This window comes from Thamnophis elegans, chromosome 1 (genome assembly GCF_009769535.1).
Source record: "Thamnophis elegans isolate rThaEle1 chromosome 1, rThaEle1.pri, whole genome shotgun sequence".
NCBI lineage: Eukaryota > Metazoa > Chordata > Lepidosauria > Squamata > Colubridae > Thamnophis > Thamnophis elegans.
The window spans coordinates 84,599,286-84,616,677 of record NC_045541.1 but is presented as its reverse complement, the minus strand read 5'-3'; the positions used below and the strand labels follow the sequence as shown (position 1 = coordinate 84,616,677).

At 38.9% G+C, this 17,392-nt stretch overlaps 1 protein-coding gene across 1 annotated transcript in view; it reads left to right on the top strand.

Moving 5' to 3' along the window:
* The window catches only part of INSC (INSC spindle orientation adaptor protein), an 85,687-nt gene that overhangs the window by 59,473 nt on the left and 8,822 nt on the right, over positions 1 to 17,392 (top strand). The window contains 2 exon segments of the mRNA XM_032212882.1: positions 8,541 to 8,712; positions 11,474 to 11,652. Of these exon segments, the coding sequence (XP_032068773.1) occupies positions 8,541 to 8,712; positions 11,474 to 11,652 (351 nt within the window).

The window sequence follows — 17,392 nt, the reverse complement described above, 5'->3', positions numbered from 1 at the left end:
AAGGACATTCTTTCCTGTGGATGTCCAATTTATTCATTTATGACCATTCTTCAGTTAGTGCATTCATCTAACTTTCTACTGCTCTCCATTTCTTTCCCCTCTCTTTCCCCTCTTCTTCATGATATGTTATTATTATACAACATATTACAGTATAATTCTTTATTTTGTTTCAAGGCAGTAACTTTCAATTACTCTTGTGTTTAGACTGTCTGTCTCCTTCATTTGCCCTTCATGCACATCATACATTAGATTATCTTTTTTCTTATCTTGTACAATTGTAAATAATGCAATATTGTGTGTGTATGTGATTGGTTCTGGTCCTACTGATAGGGCTTTATCTGTGTTTGCATGAGCATATTAGGCTGTATTCTGGGAAAGCTGACAACAAGGAGAGCAGGGTAAAATTTATTAAAGTTGTGAAGCACTATGGAAATTTTAGGATATTATTAATGGAGCAAAAATCTGGTAGGCTCTGACTATTTCATTCCCATAGATGCTCAGTCAGCTATGCCCTCTATGCTATCTCTAAAAGCAGTCTTAACTTTATTTTATTTTTATAATACTATTATACAATTAAATCACAAGCATCTGAGTGCATGGATAATTCAGACCAGTCCCTTCCTTTCAAGTTAGGGCTACATGCCTACCAGTCCAAGTTAGGAAAAAAGTCCTCCTGACTTTGGCATTAACCTATGCATCTCCAGTTAGCACAAAGCTTGAAAGATCTCCCAAGCTTTCTTGATGTTTCAAGAAAGTACAGCCACCTCCATCCCCAGATGCCTACATCTAAACGATGAGAGATGGCTTCAAGAAGGCCAGGCCCTTAAGATTAATGTGTCCCACAATGTAATAAAGTCAGCCCCACATCTCTCCAAAGGTTGATATAAAATTATAATCATTCATTGACCAAAGGAAAATTTATAAATACACAAAGAGTAAACTGTCTTCAATAAAATGAAAATTTAATCAAATTTAATTCCACTCTAGGACTGGCGATTTTTTTTGTCCTGCCTATTGACTTCTTGTAATGCAAGTCCACCATGCATCAACAACAGCACTCAATATGAATATGATTTTGCATCCCTAATCTAGAGTTCTGTTGTTTAATATAACAATAGGAAGGGACCTTGGAAGTCTTTTAGTCTAATCCCCTGCTCAGGAAGGAAATCCTATACCATTCAGGCAAATGTTCAATCTCTTCTTACAAACCTTCAGCCTTCAGCCCCTGAGATATTAGAACACTGCTATCATGTCACCCCGGTCCTTCTTTTCATTAAACTAGACATACCCACTTCCAGCAACTGTTCTTTATATGTTTGAGCTTCCAGTCCCCCACTCATCTTTGTTGCTCTTCTCTGCACTCTTTTTCAGAGTCTTTTTTTGTAACATCTTTTTTACATCATGGTGAACAAAACTAGATGCAGTATTCCAAGTGTGGTCTTACCAAGGCATTAGTAATTATTGATGTTACTTTGGAGGTGTACCCATTTGCTGAAAGAAAATCTATAAATTAACGGACGTAGAGAAATCCTAGAACAAGGTTTCCTAACCCGATAGCCTTCATGATATGCGGACTTCAGAATTCTCAAAACAATTGTGCTCACTGGAGAATTGTGGGAGTTGAAGTTTACATAGGTTGGGAAATAGATAGAAGAATGACATGGAATTTTCAACAGTTTTCTTCTTCTGGATAGGAATTTTGCAATTCAATGCCCTTATCATGAGAAATGTGACATAGTCTCAAAACTCCTAATTTCAAATCTGCCAGTCCAATGGGCAAAAGCCTCTCCCTATTAAATATGAAACTATTAAGTCAAATGAACCTTTTGTGGGTGCAGCATCACCAGTGTGGCATTGTGCATATATGAAATATAATGTATGACAAGTACTTTTTTTCAGATAAAAGGACTAAGACTGCAAGAGACTGCTTAGAAAATTGAATTGCATTGATGCCTAAGAAGATTGTCCTCCAATTGGCTGTACTTTACAAATTTTATCAAGCATTTTCCTTAACTGGAAAATCTTAAACTTTACAGTTATGATTTCACCACTCAAATATTCCTCAAATGCAAAATCTCTCTTGTATTATGCTGTATTCATAGAATTCTTTTGTTTGTATTATCTAGCTGACCCATTCTCTTATATTGCCAAGATATTGAGCATGTTTGACATTTTAGCTGATTACTTCTCCAGAATTAAGCAGAAAGCAGGGCAACATTCCAAAGTTCCTTTCAGTGTGAAAGCTAATTATATAAATGCTTGGAACAGCAATTTCTTTTGGGATGTTAAAGTGCTTTTATTAGATTGTTCCCCTGTCCTTTTAAAATTTATTATGGGACACTTATAAATGGTGTAACCTGGTATGTTTTATTTCCCCACCCACACACTTGCACATACTTCCGCATCAGGCCCAAAAAGTGTAAAGTACACCTGGGTTTATTGCACCTCAGTGATAAGGGAGAGAGAAAATTGTTTGTGAGAGGAGTAGGGGTCTTGCCTTAGTGTAGTATAGCATAACACTTAGACTTATATACCGCTTCACAGTGTTTTTACAGCCGTCTCTAAGCAGTTTACAGAGTCAGCATGGCTGACTCATGGCTGGGTCCTCATTTTATCGACCTTGGAAGGATGGGAGGCTGAGTCAACATTGAGCCGGTGGGATTTGAACTGCCAAACTCCTGGCAATCAGCAGTCAACAGAAGTAGCCTGCTGTACTGAACTCTAACCACTGTGCCACTTCCAAAACTTGCAGTGTTTTGTTTCTGGACAAACCATGTAAATTCATGTAGTTTCATTCTCAAAATTCAATCCTATCCTCCCAATCCAAGGTATCAGCAAATCTTTTGCCTTCATTTCATTCTTCTATTTCTAATAACTCATAATCAAGGGCAGCAATTCACTGTAAAAAAGATCTGAGAGTAAACAATATTCCAGTTTTATATTGTGAAGCAGTAAGACAATAAAAGACATAGATTGAAGATGATCAGAGGAGATATGGTTAATTTTTGGCCCAAAGGTGCTTTTTTCAAAAGGCAACTGGACTGTCTTAGTTTTTTCTTTGAAAACGTTTCACTTCTCATCCAAGAAGCTTCTTCTGTTCTAACTGTTCAGTTCAGTTCTAACTTCTTCGATTAGAACTGAAGAAGCTTCTTGGATAAAAAGTGAAATGTTTGCAGAGAAAAAAAAGAAAGTTGCGTTTAAAAAAAAAAACACATTTGGGACAACCATGACCTGGATGATTGACAATCTTCATAGACATGACTTATCTTTGCGTGAGAAGAGTTAAACCCACTAGGCTGTTTTGTTGTTAATCCTAAAATGATCTGCATCATAGCAGGAGCTTGGGAATCACAAGGTTAGTATTCTGGGCTGATGATCGGCAGGCTCGCATTTGAGATCCAGTTGCTGCTGCAGGATGCAGTGAGCTCCCACCACATGCTCTAGCTTCCGGCAACCCAGCAGTTTGACAGCAGGTGACCGTGAGTAGATAAATGGGTACCACTTCAGTGGCTATTTAACGGGGTCATGAAACAAGCCTCCTACTGGGTGTCCCCTGAGTGATGGTAATGTCACCGTTTAATCCTTTCAACCTGAAAGTGCTTCAGCACCACATGATTGTAGTAGTAATAATTATAAGTCCCTGAAGACAGATCCTAAGCTTTGGCTCTAAATTGGCTTGTTGTTGTTAGTTGCAAAGTCATGTCTGACCCATTGCGGCCCCATGACAATGTTCCTCCAGGCCTTCCTGTCCTCTACCATCTTCTGGAGTCCATTTAAACTCGCTCCTACTGCATTAGTGACTCCATCCAGACACCTCATTCTCTGTTGTCCCCATCTTCTTTTGCCCTCAATCTTTCTCAGCATTAGGCTCTTCTCCAGTGAGTCCTTCCTTCTCATTAGGTGACCAAAGTATTTGAGTTTTCTCTTCAGGATCTGGCCTTCTAGAGAGCAGTCAGGGTTGATTTCCTCTAGGACTGACCTGTTTGATCGCCTTGCAGTCCAAGGGAGCCGCAGGAATCTTCTCCAGCACCATAGTTCAAAGGTTCAAAATACATTGAATTGTATTCAAGTTCAAATACATTGAATTGGCTGCTTCAGTGTAAAACTGTGTCTTTTCTACCGGTCTACTTCTGTTTCCTCAACCAGTTTCAAGAACTTTTTCAATCTGAGGGAATTCTGGCTAAGAACTCAGGCCTTTCCCACTTTATAAACATGGACACTCTATTCTATGCCCCCCCCCCCATTCTTTATCTCACAATACTAAGTCTTGCCCAACCTTTGCAATATCTCCCTAACAGTGACACTCCATTATGTATCATTTGGCATCCATTTCTCCTTTTTCCTTAACTAAGAATATGAGAATGCTTCACAGCAAAGCTGCGGTCATAAACAGAACACAATATTTGTTGATTTGGGTTTGTGTGCTGAATTCCGGACTTTTCTCTTGCTATTGAGTTTTGGTTCATTGCTAATACTTTATGAATACATGCAATCTGCAATTTAGACAACTGGTTCAATAAAAAATACCAATATTGCTGTTCTGGAATTTAAGAGGGACCCTATTACAGGTAGTCCTTGACTTAGAACCATTTATTTATTTGAAATTACGACAATGAAAAAAGTTACTTATGACCATTTTTCACACTTTTGACCATTGGAACATCCATATAGTCACACGATCAAAATTCAGACACCTGTCAACTGGCTTATATTTATGATGGTTGCAGTGTCCCTGGGTCATGTGATCAACTTTTGCAACCTTCTGACAAGCAAAGTAAGTTCAGTCAAAACTGGGCAAAACCACAGTGTAAGTATGAAGATGTCAACCTGTTCAAGCTAAACATTCAAACTAAATGCAGTTTGCAAGCCACTAGAGAAATTCTGTCTTAGCAAGTTCTGATATCAACCATGTTGATCAAACTAATATGAAGTTTGAACTTTGTATTTGCGGCCTTGTTCACACCCTAAGTATTTCTACAGTGTTTAGCTTCAAAAGAAAAATGTTAAAATATTTTAAAATCTTGTATTTTGATAGTGAATGTTTTTTTTCCAGAAAATACAAATTGAAATACTGCTTTAAATATAAATATTTATATTGACTTGTAATCCTATTGCTCAAGCAGAAATATATTCCCTGTACTAAAGTGAGTTATGCAAATGTCACGTGCCAAGGAAATCAGGAGTTTTCAGCAGTTCAAATGAGTATAAAAATTTATTGCAGGCTTAAACTCTCTACAACAGGAGTGTTAAACTCAAGGTCTGGGGGCCAGATCCAGCCTGCAGAGTGCTTAGATCTGGCCCAGAGGGCCACCCTGGAAACAGCACAGGGCTTACCTGCAGTGCCTCTGCCAGCAAAAAACGGAGCTTGGGAGAGCCATGGGTGACCCTTTCGAGCTCCTTTTCGCTGGCAGAGGTTTGTAGACACAGTGGCAGCAAAAATCGGAGCTTGGGAACCCATTTTCACTGGTAGAGCACTTGGGTCACCACAGGCGTCCCCGCCATGAGTGATGTCAACCTGGCCCTGCTCACCCTGGCCATGCCCACTGCAGCCCCCCGAGGTCAGACACAACTCTGATGCGGCCCTCAATAAAATTGACTTTGACACTCTTGCTCTACAAGAATCTGAGCTACTAACAGTCAAAGCAAATTGGCAGTAGATAAGAGTCAATGGAATTGAAGGTGGGCTTAGATCTCTTGTGAGTGCACAGAGACTCATGACTTATGAAGTGTTTGACCCTTCCCTCGGGCTCAGCCTACAGTTACTTTTCTTATGATTAGAGAAATATAGATCGATGATGACATCTTGTCCCAAAAAATGGAGATTGGGAACATAACTTTCATTTCCGAATAGTACACGCCAAACATTGTGTTCTATAAAATAAATAGGCCTGTGTTATATTTATCCTTGCTATAATCATAATTATTTCTAAAATAATAACATTTATCTTTGTAAACTTGATAGCACTTTTCATAAAATGCTGTTACGGATAACAGAAAATCAAATATATTAATTTATATCCAGATAGGGATAGGTAAGTAATTTGGCATAGCTTATTAATGAATAATAAAAGTGAGAGCCAGAAAAGCTTTAAATAGATCACTTAAGGCATCAGCATTAAGTATTAACAAGAAGTGAAGACATTTGAACACTTGAACTGAATACTCTATGATGAACAACCCAATACATTTGATAACAAAAATGTGATAATAGAAAATTGTGATAATAGATATTAGGTATTAGGTAATACTTTTTTGCTACCCTCGGAAGGAAAACTGCTCTCTGTAATTTAATCTTAGGGAGAATACTGACTTCTTGGATATTTTATCTATTTAGCAAATTTATACAGTGTCTCATCTCACAAAATGTGATTTTTATTCCTTATAAACTATATAACAATTCAGGACACATCAAGCAAAAATAAAAGCAGAAATAAAAAATAAAGATATGAGAGGCATGAAAATCCCCATGTTTTTCCCATAATAGAAGAAGAATAGTCCCTTAACTTCATACAAATGATCCTCGCAGGCTCAAGGTTGATAGAAAAGCCACATTTTCAGGGTTTTCTGTAGGGGTAGCAGGTATGGGGCTAATCCCCACCTCAGTGGGGAATGATGTCCCAGAGGTTGGGGGGATAGAAGAAAAAGTTCATGTCCTGGATCCCATCAGATTGTACTGCTTAAGAGGCAGGATTTAAAGCATAACCCTTCTACTTGACCTAATGGGATGGGGAGATGAAATTGAGAAAAGGCAATCCCTTAAATAATCTAGTCCCAAGCCACGTAAGATTTTAAACTTAAAACCAGTGCCTTGAATTGCACCCAGAATCGAACTGTCAGCCAATGCAGTTTGAGTAATGTGTGCTATTCTAGGAAACATATAATTGTCTGTACAGTTGCATTCTCACCACTGAAGCTTCTGGAGGCTCTTTAGGAGTAGCCACCTATGGAGTGCACTACAGTAAATACAATCTGGAGATGACCAGGGCATGACTGACAGTGAGTAGATCCTCATGGTCCAAGAAGGATGCAGTGGGCACACAAAATGAAGCACTTCAAAGGTCCTCCTAGCCACTACTTGCTGCTCCTCAAGTAGGAGTTATGAATTTGGGTGGGTGGATGGGGCAAACTCTGGACAGTCTATCTAGGGAAATGCAACTCTATGTAGTGTCAAAGATGTTTAAAACTCCAGATCCAGAAGGCCCTAAAACCCAGGGCTACTCTGTCTTGTCAGGATTTAGCTGAAGCCTACTGTTCCTCATCCAGACCATCATAGTTTGTAGATACTATGACCAGATATAATAATTTGCCAAGGGCAGAGATGTATAACTGGGTATCATCAGTACACTGATCGGACATCACTCCATGCTGATGGATGATCTCATCCAGAAACTCCATATAGATGTTACACAGATAGTATTGAACCCTGCAGAAGCCCACATAGTAGGGCTGAAGGCTCCCAATCAACACCGGCTGATATTGGCCCCATAAAAAGAAAGTGAATCAGTGCTGCCCACTTACTGAGCCCATTCATGGCTGATGAGATCAAAAGCTGCTGAGAAGTACAGAAGAGAAAGGACAGATGTACTACCCTTGTCTCTCTCCTAATGGAAATCATTCAAAAAGGCAATCCATGCTGTTTGTCCCATAGTGCTAAAGTTAATAGAATAAGCATGTATTACTGCCACTCACAAAATTTCATTACCACTGAGAAAAAAACTCTGAATAAAATACCATGAATGTTGTTACTTATGTATTCTGACCCCCCTCGTTCCACACCAACACACACTCCGAGCCAAAGATACTTTACGCAATTTATTAACAGACAGAGAGGTCCTTGGCAGCAAACCGGCACAGACAAGCTTGGGCAGCAATCCAGCACAGATAAGCCCTGGCAGCAATCCAGCCTGCCAAGCTCACAAAAATGTTCTCCAACATTCGTTCCTGCGTTGACTTCTGCAAGAGGGGCGTGTGCACAAGCAGTCTTTTTATAGTCTGGAGAGGAGCCTAGTGACCAGCAGCTGAGTGCAATTACCTCCTGTACTTGCGTAGCTATTCCTGACGCCTATTAGCTCTTTGGTGCTGAGCATCCAGGAACAACTCACTGCTGACCTCAGGCTCACACTCCCTTGTCCCCTCCCCACTGGTCCAAGGGTCAGGTGCCTCCTGGTGGCCAACCAGCCTCTCTGTGCCCTGCTCGGAGTCGGAACCCTGTCCAGGGTCCTCCACATCCTCCAGAGCCGACTCATAGGGCCCATCCCTGTCGGAGTCTGGTGGCAGCTCCAACAGCTCCTGCTGGGCCACAACACTTATGTATCCACTGCTATAACAAAGGGGTTTGGCTGTACAGTTCCATTCTCTGTACATCTTACACAGGGATAGATAAAAATTAGGGGCTTTATACATTGTTATTTGACTAGCTTTGAAATAGGACTGCTACCTTCAACTCATAGATTATTCTTTATAACATTTGTCATCTCAAGGTTGCTTTGTCAAAATATTCTCCATCATTTCCTAACCCCCGCTCCACCTTCTCTCCTTAGGTTGATGGAATATTATGTTTGGCTGACATTCTTACAGATGGAATACATTCCCAAGCTACCCATGCTGAAGCAGCTGCAGTGATAGCTCAAATCACATCCCCTCAGCTCACTTTCACTCAGCATCTCAACAGCTTTCTGGAGAACATGGAAGAAATTGTCACCGCGCTTCTCAGTATGTATATCCATGAAAAGTTCATGTTTGAATGTTGTTAAGGTGCAGAAGGCTTTGGGAATATTTAGACTAATTACCACATGCTGTGTGTGAGATATGTAAATTGTGCAATCTTTCTTTCAACTCGCGTCGTTTTTCTTTGCTTTTTCATTTTTTCACCTTCCTATTCGGGGTCAGCCAAACATCTGTAATTGAGTTTAAACATGCTTGAGATGTCTATCATCTGATAGAAATAAAAAGTTAAAAATAATAAATTGAAAAGAAAACAGCAACAAGAAAAAACAAACTTCAAAGTGTCTTTTTCTGCTGTTAGTTTTCTATATTTTTGTTTTAGAGAGCCTGTCTCAATTGACATGCAGACTCCTGGCAAGAACATTTTTACTGATTAGGAAAATTTTCAAATATCCTAATCTCAGATTGCTTAGGAAAGGGGTGTTGTGGCTCGCCAGCGGCCAGCAGAGCTGGCAGCAGATTCAGACAATGAGGAGGTTGGGGAGGAACATGAGCCAGGACTGGAGTCTGGGAAAGGCTCGGATGAGGGCTCTGTGTTGGAGGCAGCGAGGGAGCCAGAGCCATATTCCAGCTGTCAGGCTGCCTTCAGAGTCAGACATCAGTGAGGCAGACAAACAGCTGGAGCCTGTTCCCAGTGTGCGTGTGAGTAGAGTTGCTAGATGAAGGGAACAACTAAAGAGCCGGGGTCAACTTGGGAGTAAGGCCAGACAATGAATGCCCCCTCCCAGAGGAAATAAAGGAGGAGGAGTTTGCAGGAGACAATTTGTTTGCTAATTGGTTAGTGACTTTCCGAGACTCCTTGCCAAGTTCTGCAGATATCGGCCTGACAGCTCTCCAAGCCAGATAAGATGTGTGACCATAAATCCTCCTTTGAAAGACTTTGCTAGGTGTGAATGAGCAGAATTCACTGTAATTTAATAAAAGGTTTTTTTTTTGCCGGGACAAGGAATTTGTTTCATGCTCTTGGGAAGCCTCGGTCAGAACAAGGGATGAAGAACTGTTTTTAATCAAAGGCGTTATTTCACTGTTCCTTAACTTCTATCTTAACAGAATAACCTTGGAGGTCTTCTGGTCCAACTCCCTGCTCCAGCAGGAGACCTTATACCATTCCAGACAAGTGGCTGTCCAGTGAAGGCAAGCCCCTCCACTGGTTAATTGTTCTCACCATTAGGAAATTTCTCCTTAGTTCAAGGTTGTTTCTCTCCTTGATTTGTTTCTGTCCATTGTTTCTTACCTTGCCTTCTTGTGCTTTGGAAAGTAGATTGACCCCCTCTTCTTTGTGGCAGCCCCTCAAATATTGGAACACTGCTATTATGTTGCTCCTAATCCTTCTTTTCACTAGACTATACATACACAGTGTGTTTTTTGCTGTGATACCTCTTTCTTAGAGATATTGGATTCAAAACAAAAGTGATATGATGCCCCTTCCTTCCTTCCTTCCTTCCTTCCTTCCTTCCTTCCTTCCTTCCTTCCTTCCAGTTTCACATACCCCAATATGTATTCCATATGTATTACCTGAGGGGGAAAAAACTCTTCAGAAATATAGAAATAATCAGGGAAGAAAATAGTGTTGAAGTTGTTTAAGAAGTTCCACAATGCATCCCAAGTGTTCATCTGTCTTTATATTTCATACTAGGAAAACAGTCATAGTTTAAACACCTGACTTACTATCACATTGGAATATGAAGTTCTGCTATTAGAATTATGATTAAGAAGTAGAGAGTTATCTGTTGTTAGCATTAAAGCGTCTACTTTTGACATTCAGGTCCAGCTATACCTATGGATATTTAGACAGAAAAGACTGTAATAGGGTATCTTTCCTCTAATAAATCTCTGATTTCTCTATAATATTTATAGTTAAGTAATTAAATTACTGTACTTATTTATTTAATCCCAGAATCACAGAGAAATTAAATTTCTGGATGAGTCAGATCTTAGTTAAAATAAATATGTACAGAAATTAAAAGACACTTAGAAGGTTATAATAACAGCCCTGTCTGCAGCATTTTAAGAGGTCTTCATCAGGAAGGGAAAAGTTGTATAGCACAGCCTTATATTAAATATATAGCTGTAATGATAGCAAGATACTCTGTAAAATTGCATACAAAATTAGTTTTATTTATATATGCATACTGTTACATTTTATCTAGCAACCAAATCTATATCTACAACCAGACTCTATGCTACAACCTCATTTGTATCATGCATTTTTATTTGAAATAAACAGATATTCAAGGATCTTCCCTCCCATCTATAAAATGTTCTAAAACATGCAAACAAACAAAATATGTAAGGAAACTAATCAAGGAGAGAACCAACCTAGATTAAGGAGAAATGTCCTGACAGAACAATTAATCAATGGAATGACTGGCCTCCAGAAATTGTGGGTCACTGGAGGCTTTTGGGAAGAGAACGGACAACCATTTTTCTGAAATGGTACAGGATTTCCTGTTTGAGCAGGGTTTGGACTAGAAGACCTCCAAGCAGAGGTGGGTTGCCAATTTTTCTACTACCGGTTTGGGCACGTGCTTGCAGGCGCATGTGCGTGCGCTGCTTCTGCACATGTGCAGAAGCATCCTGGTGGGTGGGCCGAGCCTCCCGCTGCCACTATTACTGGTTCACCCGATCTGGGGTGACCCGGGAACAACCCACCTCTGCCGCCAAGATTCCTTTTAACTTTGACTGTTATTCTGTTAAATAAATGGACTGGTTTTAATTTAATATTTTAATTGGGTTTTCTAATGCCTAGAACTGTGCCAAGAGGCTGCCTCTGGGGAAGTTTTCCTATTGGCTTCAGCTGCACTTGCCAATATTACATTTTTGGACTCAAAGGCCTGTGAGATGTTGCTTCAACTGGATGCGATGAAGATTCTTATTGCAGCTTGTTCTGACAAACAGAAAGTGGATAGTCCCTATTCTCGAGATCAGGTAAGCATATTTAATGTATGTCCAGAGAACTTAACATGAATGGCTGTTATAGTAGAAGAAAAAAAAAATATGGATGTAAGAAATAGTCCAGAATACCCCTGATCTTGGTGTAGCCAACTTTGGAGTTAATGGACAAAATCTTCTGAACAAAATATGGCCCCAAAATGTGAAATAACAGCTTCATTTTGCTGCCCTGTTCATTAACTAACGATTAAGATAAGTTTAGTGCTGATATCCTCAGAGTTTTTGAATTCTTTTTCGTGGCTTTTTCTTCTTATTGTAGCATTTATTTAAGATGTTCTCATGTGAAGCAAGCTTGTGGGGTAACATAACTTTGCTTATGATGATGTAATAGCTTTAGTAGCCATTCTGGAAATCTATTTAGAAGTAAGCACCTTTATATAATGCCATGATGCTATTAGTTTGAAAGGTTATGGCCTAGGAAAGAAAATAAATCAACTGAAGAATAATTAAAATAATATCAGTTTTAATTCTTATTGGGAATCATCAAATATGGGTAGCAATTCCCAGTAGGGATCAAACTGATAACATGGGGCCTATCTGTGGTCAGTGTAACCAAAAATACAGCACGGAATATATGCTGTACAAAAATAAAGAAATGTCTCTTTCTTCTAATTTCCCTTTGTGGAAACTCATGTAAACCCTGTCCACAGTGGTACAACATAGAATATAATATATGTATCCTTCTGTTCTATGAGAAAGTGGAGTGTATATAGGATTTCTGATAGCTTTTATTGCAAAAAATATTTTTAAATGGAAAGTGTTCTCTTTGATTGACCAAATCGCCCCATTCAGTAAAATGGATGGACTGGCTATGCCAAACTCCAAAAATACTGTAAATTAGGAATGATTAAAAGAGCAAGTAGATAGAAATGACATTTTTATCCAATGAGTCATCATACCAAAAATGGAAGAGGCAATAATTTAATTGAGATTGGAAGTTATTCAGTATTTCTTAAAAATAGTGCTGCTCCTCCAAAGATGATAAATTTAAATAAATTCATTTTTCTAAAAGAAAATATACTATTTTGGTTTTGCTCCTTTTGTTGCATCATCACTGGCTGTGTTAAAATATTCAAAAAATCATTTTCATTTCAGGCAGCACTTTATAATGGTTAAATCAGATAGGTGATTTAAATTCTCATTTTAATCCACAAGCAAAAAATGTTTGGATTTAAATTAATTTTACTTATATTTCTTTGCTTTTTCTTTCTAAACTGCTGACCCTCTCATTTACCCATTTATGATAGTGATTAAAACTTCAAGGTATTAAAACTCAAGCATTCTGTATAAGAATCTTACTTTCTGTCACAATTCTATAAAGGATAATTCTAAATGCCAGTCAGAAGGAAAACCTACTAAACTTCTGGGAAACTGCTAATGTTTGATCTGTTAAAGAAAAGAAAAAAAATCCATTATAACAAAAGTTCCCTAGAAGTGCTATTTCATATACCTGTCTTTTTATTGATCAGATTTACTTAGCAAACTCTTTCTATATAGGCAGAGGTTTGTCCTCCAAGCTTGCTGCTTGGCACCCAGATGTTTCATTACAAAATTAGATTACATCTTCAGCAGGAGGGTTTGGGGGTGAAGGGATTTGTTTCTTTATATAAGTCCTGGGTGGCCAGTTGGTTTCGTGACTGGTTGAATCACAGGGCTGATTAAATCACAAGACTGACTGAATCACAAAGCTGGTTAATTCACAAGACTGGTTGTGGTCTTGCGAGTTCTGACTGGTTGCTGTGAGGTGTGAAATTCAGCTGGTGTGGCCTGTTCATCAATTGGGCGTTCTGATGGTCTGTTTCCTTATTAGTTCTTACACTGGTTGTAAGTTAGTCTTATAAATCAACCAGTCTTGTGAATCAGTCATGTGATTCAATAGACCAGTCCAACCAATCACCCAGGACCTATATAAACAAACAAGACACTTCACCCCCCCCCAAACCCTACTGAAGATATTTTCTAGTTTGGCACAATGAAACATCTGGAAACCAAGCAGCAAGCTCGGGGAACAAACCTACAACTTGAGCTACAAACTTTCTATTTCTGATTCTGGTCGTATAAAAGAATCATTACATACCCTTTAATTTAATTTTTCATCCAAGTACCGATTAGGACAAGGATGGAGGTCCTTTGATATCAGTCAACTTGATAGTGATGAGTTATTGTTCAAAGACATCTGAAGTTTGCAGGTTCCCCAACCTTGGATGAAGTCAAGTCAACTTATTTCTATGGGTCCTTCTTATACAGACCTGAAATTAGGACAATGCTGTGAATGAAGTCATTCTTTCAAGCTTCTTCTTCAAGCAAGGTGTACCTCCTATTTCTAGTAAAAATAAGTAACAACACTCCTTTTCTGGCATTTTTTCCCCCACCTCTTATAACCAATCCATTACCCAAGAGAACTATATTAGGAAACCCTTTCTTTTTTATGGAAACTTTAATATAAGCTGAAGTGCTGGGTCACAATCATGTTGCTTCTTCATATTGCTTCTTCTACTTGGTAATATGGATAGTATCACCTCTGCTCAGTCAGTTGAATTGCAGTAGGGTTGGAAACAAATACTTTCTATTTCATATGCTAAATCATGTTGTGAATTCCTGGATAATGGTGTGTGTGAGAGAGAGAGGGGGGGGAAGAGAGAGGGAGGGAGGGAGTGGAAGAGAGAGGGAGGGAGAGATTGAAGGAAAGAATATGGTTCTGGGCTTTCCCTGTATTGGAATGCCTTAGAGGTACAACCTCCATAAACATCTTTATTCATATAAGAGTCAGCATCTTTATTAACAATCCCTTATTTATCTCAGCTCTTAATCAATATATGGCATTTGAGACTTAAGAGCTTGAATTGTGTCCAGAAATAATACTCTTTTTTTGTTTTGTTTAGTTTTGCAAACGTCACTGCATGGCTGAAGTTCTTTTTTTTGTTATTTCTCTTGAATGCTTTGCATAATAATATATCCTGGCATGTGTGACAGTCATTTACAAAGTGACTGGCCTTACATTTAAAGAACAAATTCAGAAGCAGAGTAAGAAATGAGGTAATCAGTTTGTCTCTGTTAACAAAGCTGAAGATGATGAATTGTGTAATTAAATTTCTCAAAAATACTTAAGAAATTAAAAAGTGGTACACTAGTTCATAATGGATATAAAAATAAATGCAGGAAAGAGTTTGGAAGCTTGGCTTTTACTAACCCTAGCAATGTAGAATCAACCTTTTTATCCTAATTAGTGTGGTATATCAATTGGTCCCTTGTTTGTATCTTTATATACAATCAATTGTTTTGTTTACAAACACATAAGATGCTTCCAGACATAAGAATGGGTTCTTCCTTTGTTCACATTTTCATTTACATGAATGCATATATGCAGTTTCCCAGAGGACTCTTCCAGGAATAATTAAGTAGAGTCTGATTGTTTTACCCTTAGGTATCTTTAGTGATCTTGGAGAAGACTATTGACAGTCCCGTGGACTGCAAGGAGATAAAAAAATCAGTCAATCATAAAGGAGATCAACCCAGGGGTGGGCTTCAAAAATTTCAGCAATGGGTTCTTTGCCAGGTTGCCTGGCTGGCGTGGCCATGGTGGGTGTGGACTAGTTGACCTCCTGCACTATGGTGTGTGTGTGTGTGTGTGTGTGTGTGTGTGTGTGTGTGGTGTCTTCGCCTTCCCCAAGCTCCAGAGGCTTTCCTCGAGCCTCTGGGAGGGTGAAAACTGCTTCTCCCAGGTTTCGGAGATCCCCCGGAAGCCGGAAATGGGCCCACTTCCAGCCTTACAGAACTTCCAGGAGGCTCATTTTTCCCTCTCCCTGAGCCTCCATGTGGGCCCTGCACTTTATTCGCCTCTAAAATGGATTGCGTGTAGACTCCTGGAAGGGGTGGGGCAGGGCAGGCGGGGATAGCCAGGGGTGGGATTTGAAGGTTCTCCAAAACAGCCATAATGTTAGCTACAGGTTCTCCCAAACCTGGGCGAACCTGTAGCAGCCCACTCCTGGATCAACCATGACTGTTCTTTGGAAGGACCAATGCTGAAGCTGAAACTCAAATGAGAAACCATCAAATGAGAAAAGAAAAGACTGGAAAAATCCCTGATGTTGAGAAAGATGGAGGCAAAAGTAGAAGGGGCTGGCAAAGGATGAGGTGGTTAGATAGGGTCATTGAAGCAGTGGGCATGAGTTTGGGCAGACTCAGAGACAAGGGAGGACAGGGGAGTCTAGTGTGCTATGGTCCATGGGGTTGCAAAGAGTTGGACATGATTTCACAACAACAATCTTTACTGAAGTCATGTTTTCCCTATCTTTAGTTGCTGTGGGGAAAGATCCTTAAAAAGGAAGCTTTGTCTTTTTCAGATAAATCTAATGCCAGGACAGGTTTTGCCTTTGTCGTGTACGAATTTCCCTTCTCTTAATTTCTACCACTCACACAGCATTTGCAAAGTTCAAGAGGAGCAGTAGAGGAAGGGGGAATTCCCCTCTCTCTGCTTTGTTGACAGAATCCATTGCATCGATAAAAGCAGTTAATTGAATGCCTCCCTCTCTAATGGAACTATGGCAGCAAAGTTCAGCTATTTCTAGCTGCAAATAATGATACCTCATAGTCTTTGGTAACCAAGCCACAACAATGCAAAACTCTACCATAAAATGGAATAAAAGACATCGCAGCAAAAAAAGAAAAGAAAAAAAAGAATGTATTTCATAGCATATCTAGATCATCATGAATGAATATTGGCACTTTCATGTTTATGTACTTTGCCACCTAATGAAATGATGCTATAATCTTTGTTTTAGAATTGATTTTTTTTCTAATCATGTCAGCAATCATAATAAAAGTGCACAAAAACTATTTTCTTATGAATATTAATTAATTAACATAATACTTTGCAGTGTAAATTGCTGACAACCAGAAAACTAGGATAGCTCTTTAAAAAATGAGATTGTAATGATAACAAAAAATTCCATTACTTTTTCAATTTTCAAATGCTTTTCTCAATTGTCTTCTGCTTTTCTCATTTATCTGTCACAAAGAGACCCTAAATATAATTATTTTCAATTCTGCTCAGTTGTTATTTCCCACATTTAAGTCTTTTTCTTCAGTTTTCTGCAGGTGTGCTTCTTTGGAAAAAAAAAAAGCAATTTTTTCTCATTTTCAAATGCTTTTCTGATATCTCTTCCCTTTCTTGTACTTCTAATATCCCTCCTCTATTTCTGCTCTTTTTCTTAATTTTCTCCCATAGCTGCTTCCTTCTCTCTTTGCAAACCCTTTGAAAAATAATCTTTGTATATGCAGTATCAGCTAAAAACAAAAGAAACTCAATGCAAGCCTCTGTCTTCTTGCTGCTAAAGACACGTGTTTTTCTTTTATTCTGGGCATTAAAACTTATAATATGGTTGCTCAGAGACCTGGTTACTAAAAGCTTAGACTTCTGCTTATCGTTCACTAAAATTATTCTTGTAGACCTATTGTATTGTCATTGCTTATTTGTTTCTCAGAAAAGCCCAACCCCAAATGAAACAGAACATTTCCAGAGTGCAAAAAGTAGATTAATCAGAGGCTTTTCAATGTACTGTGACTGATGAAACCTCCCCCCCCTCCCCAATGATCCTTAACCACAATGAATGCTGCTGAAACATTCCAACAAAATGATAAAAATAAATTCTCAGGAATTAATTGAGGGTAAAATGGATTCCTAGATTGAGGTATTTTGAAATTGGAACAATAGGCA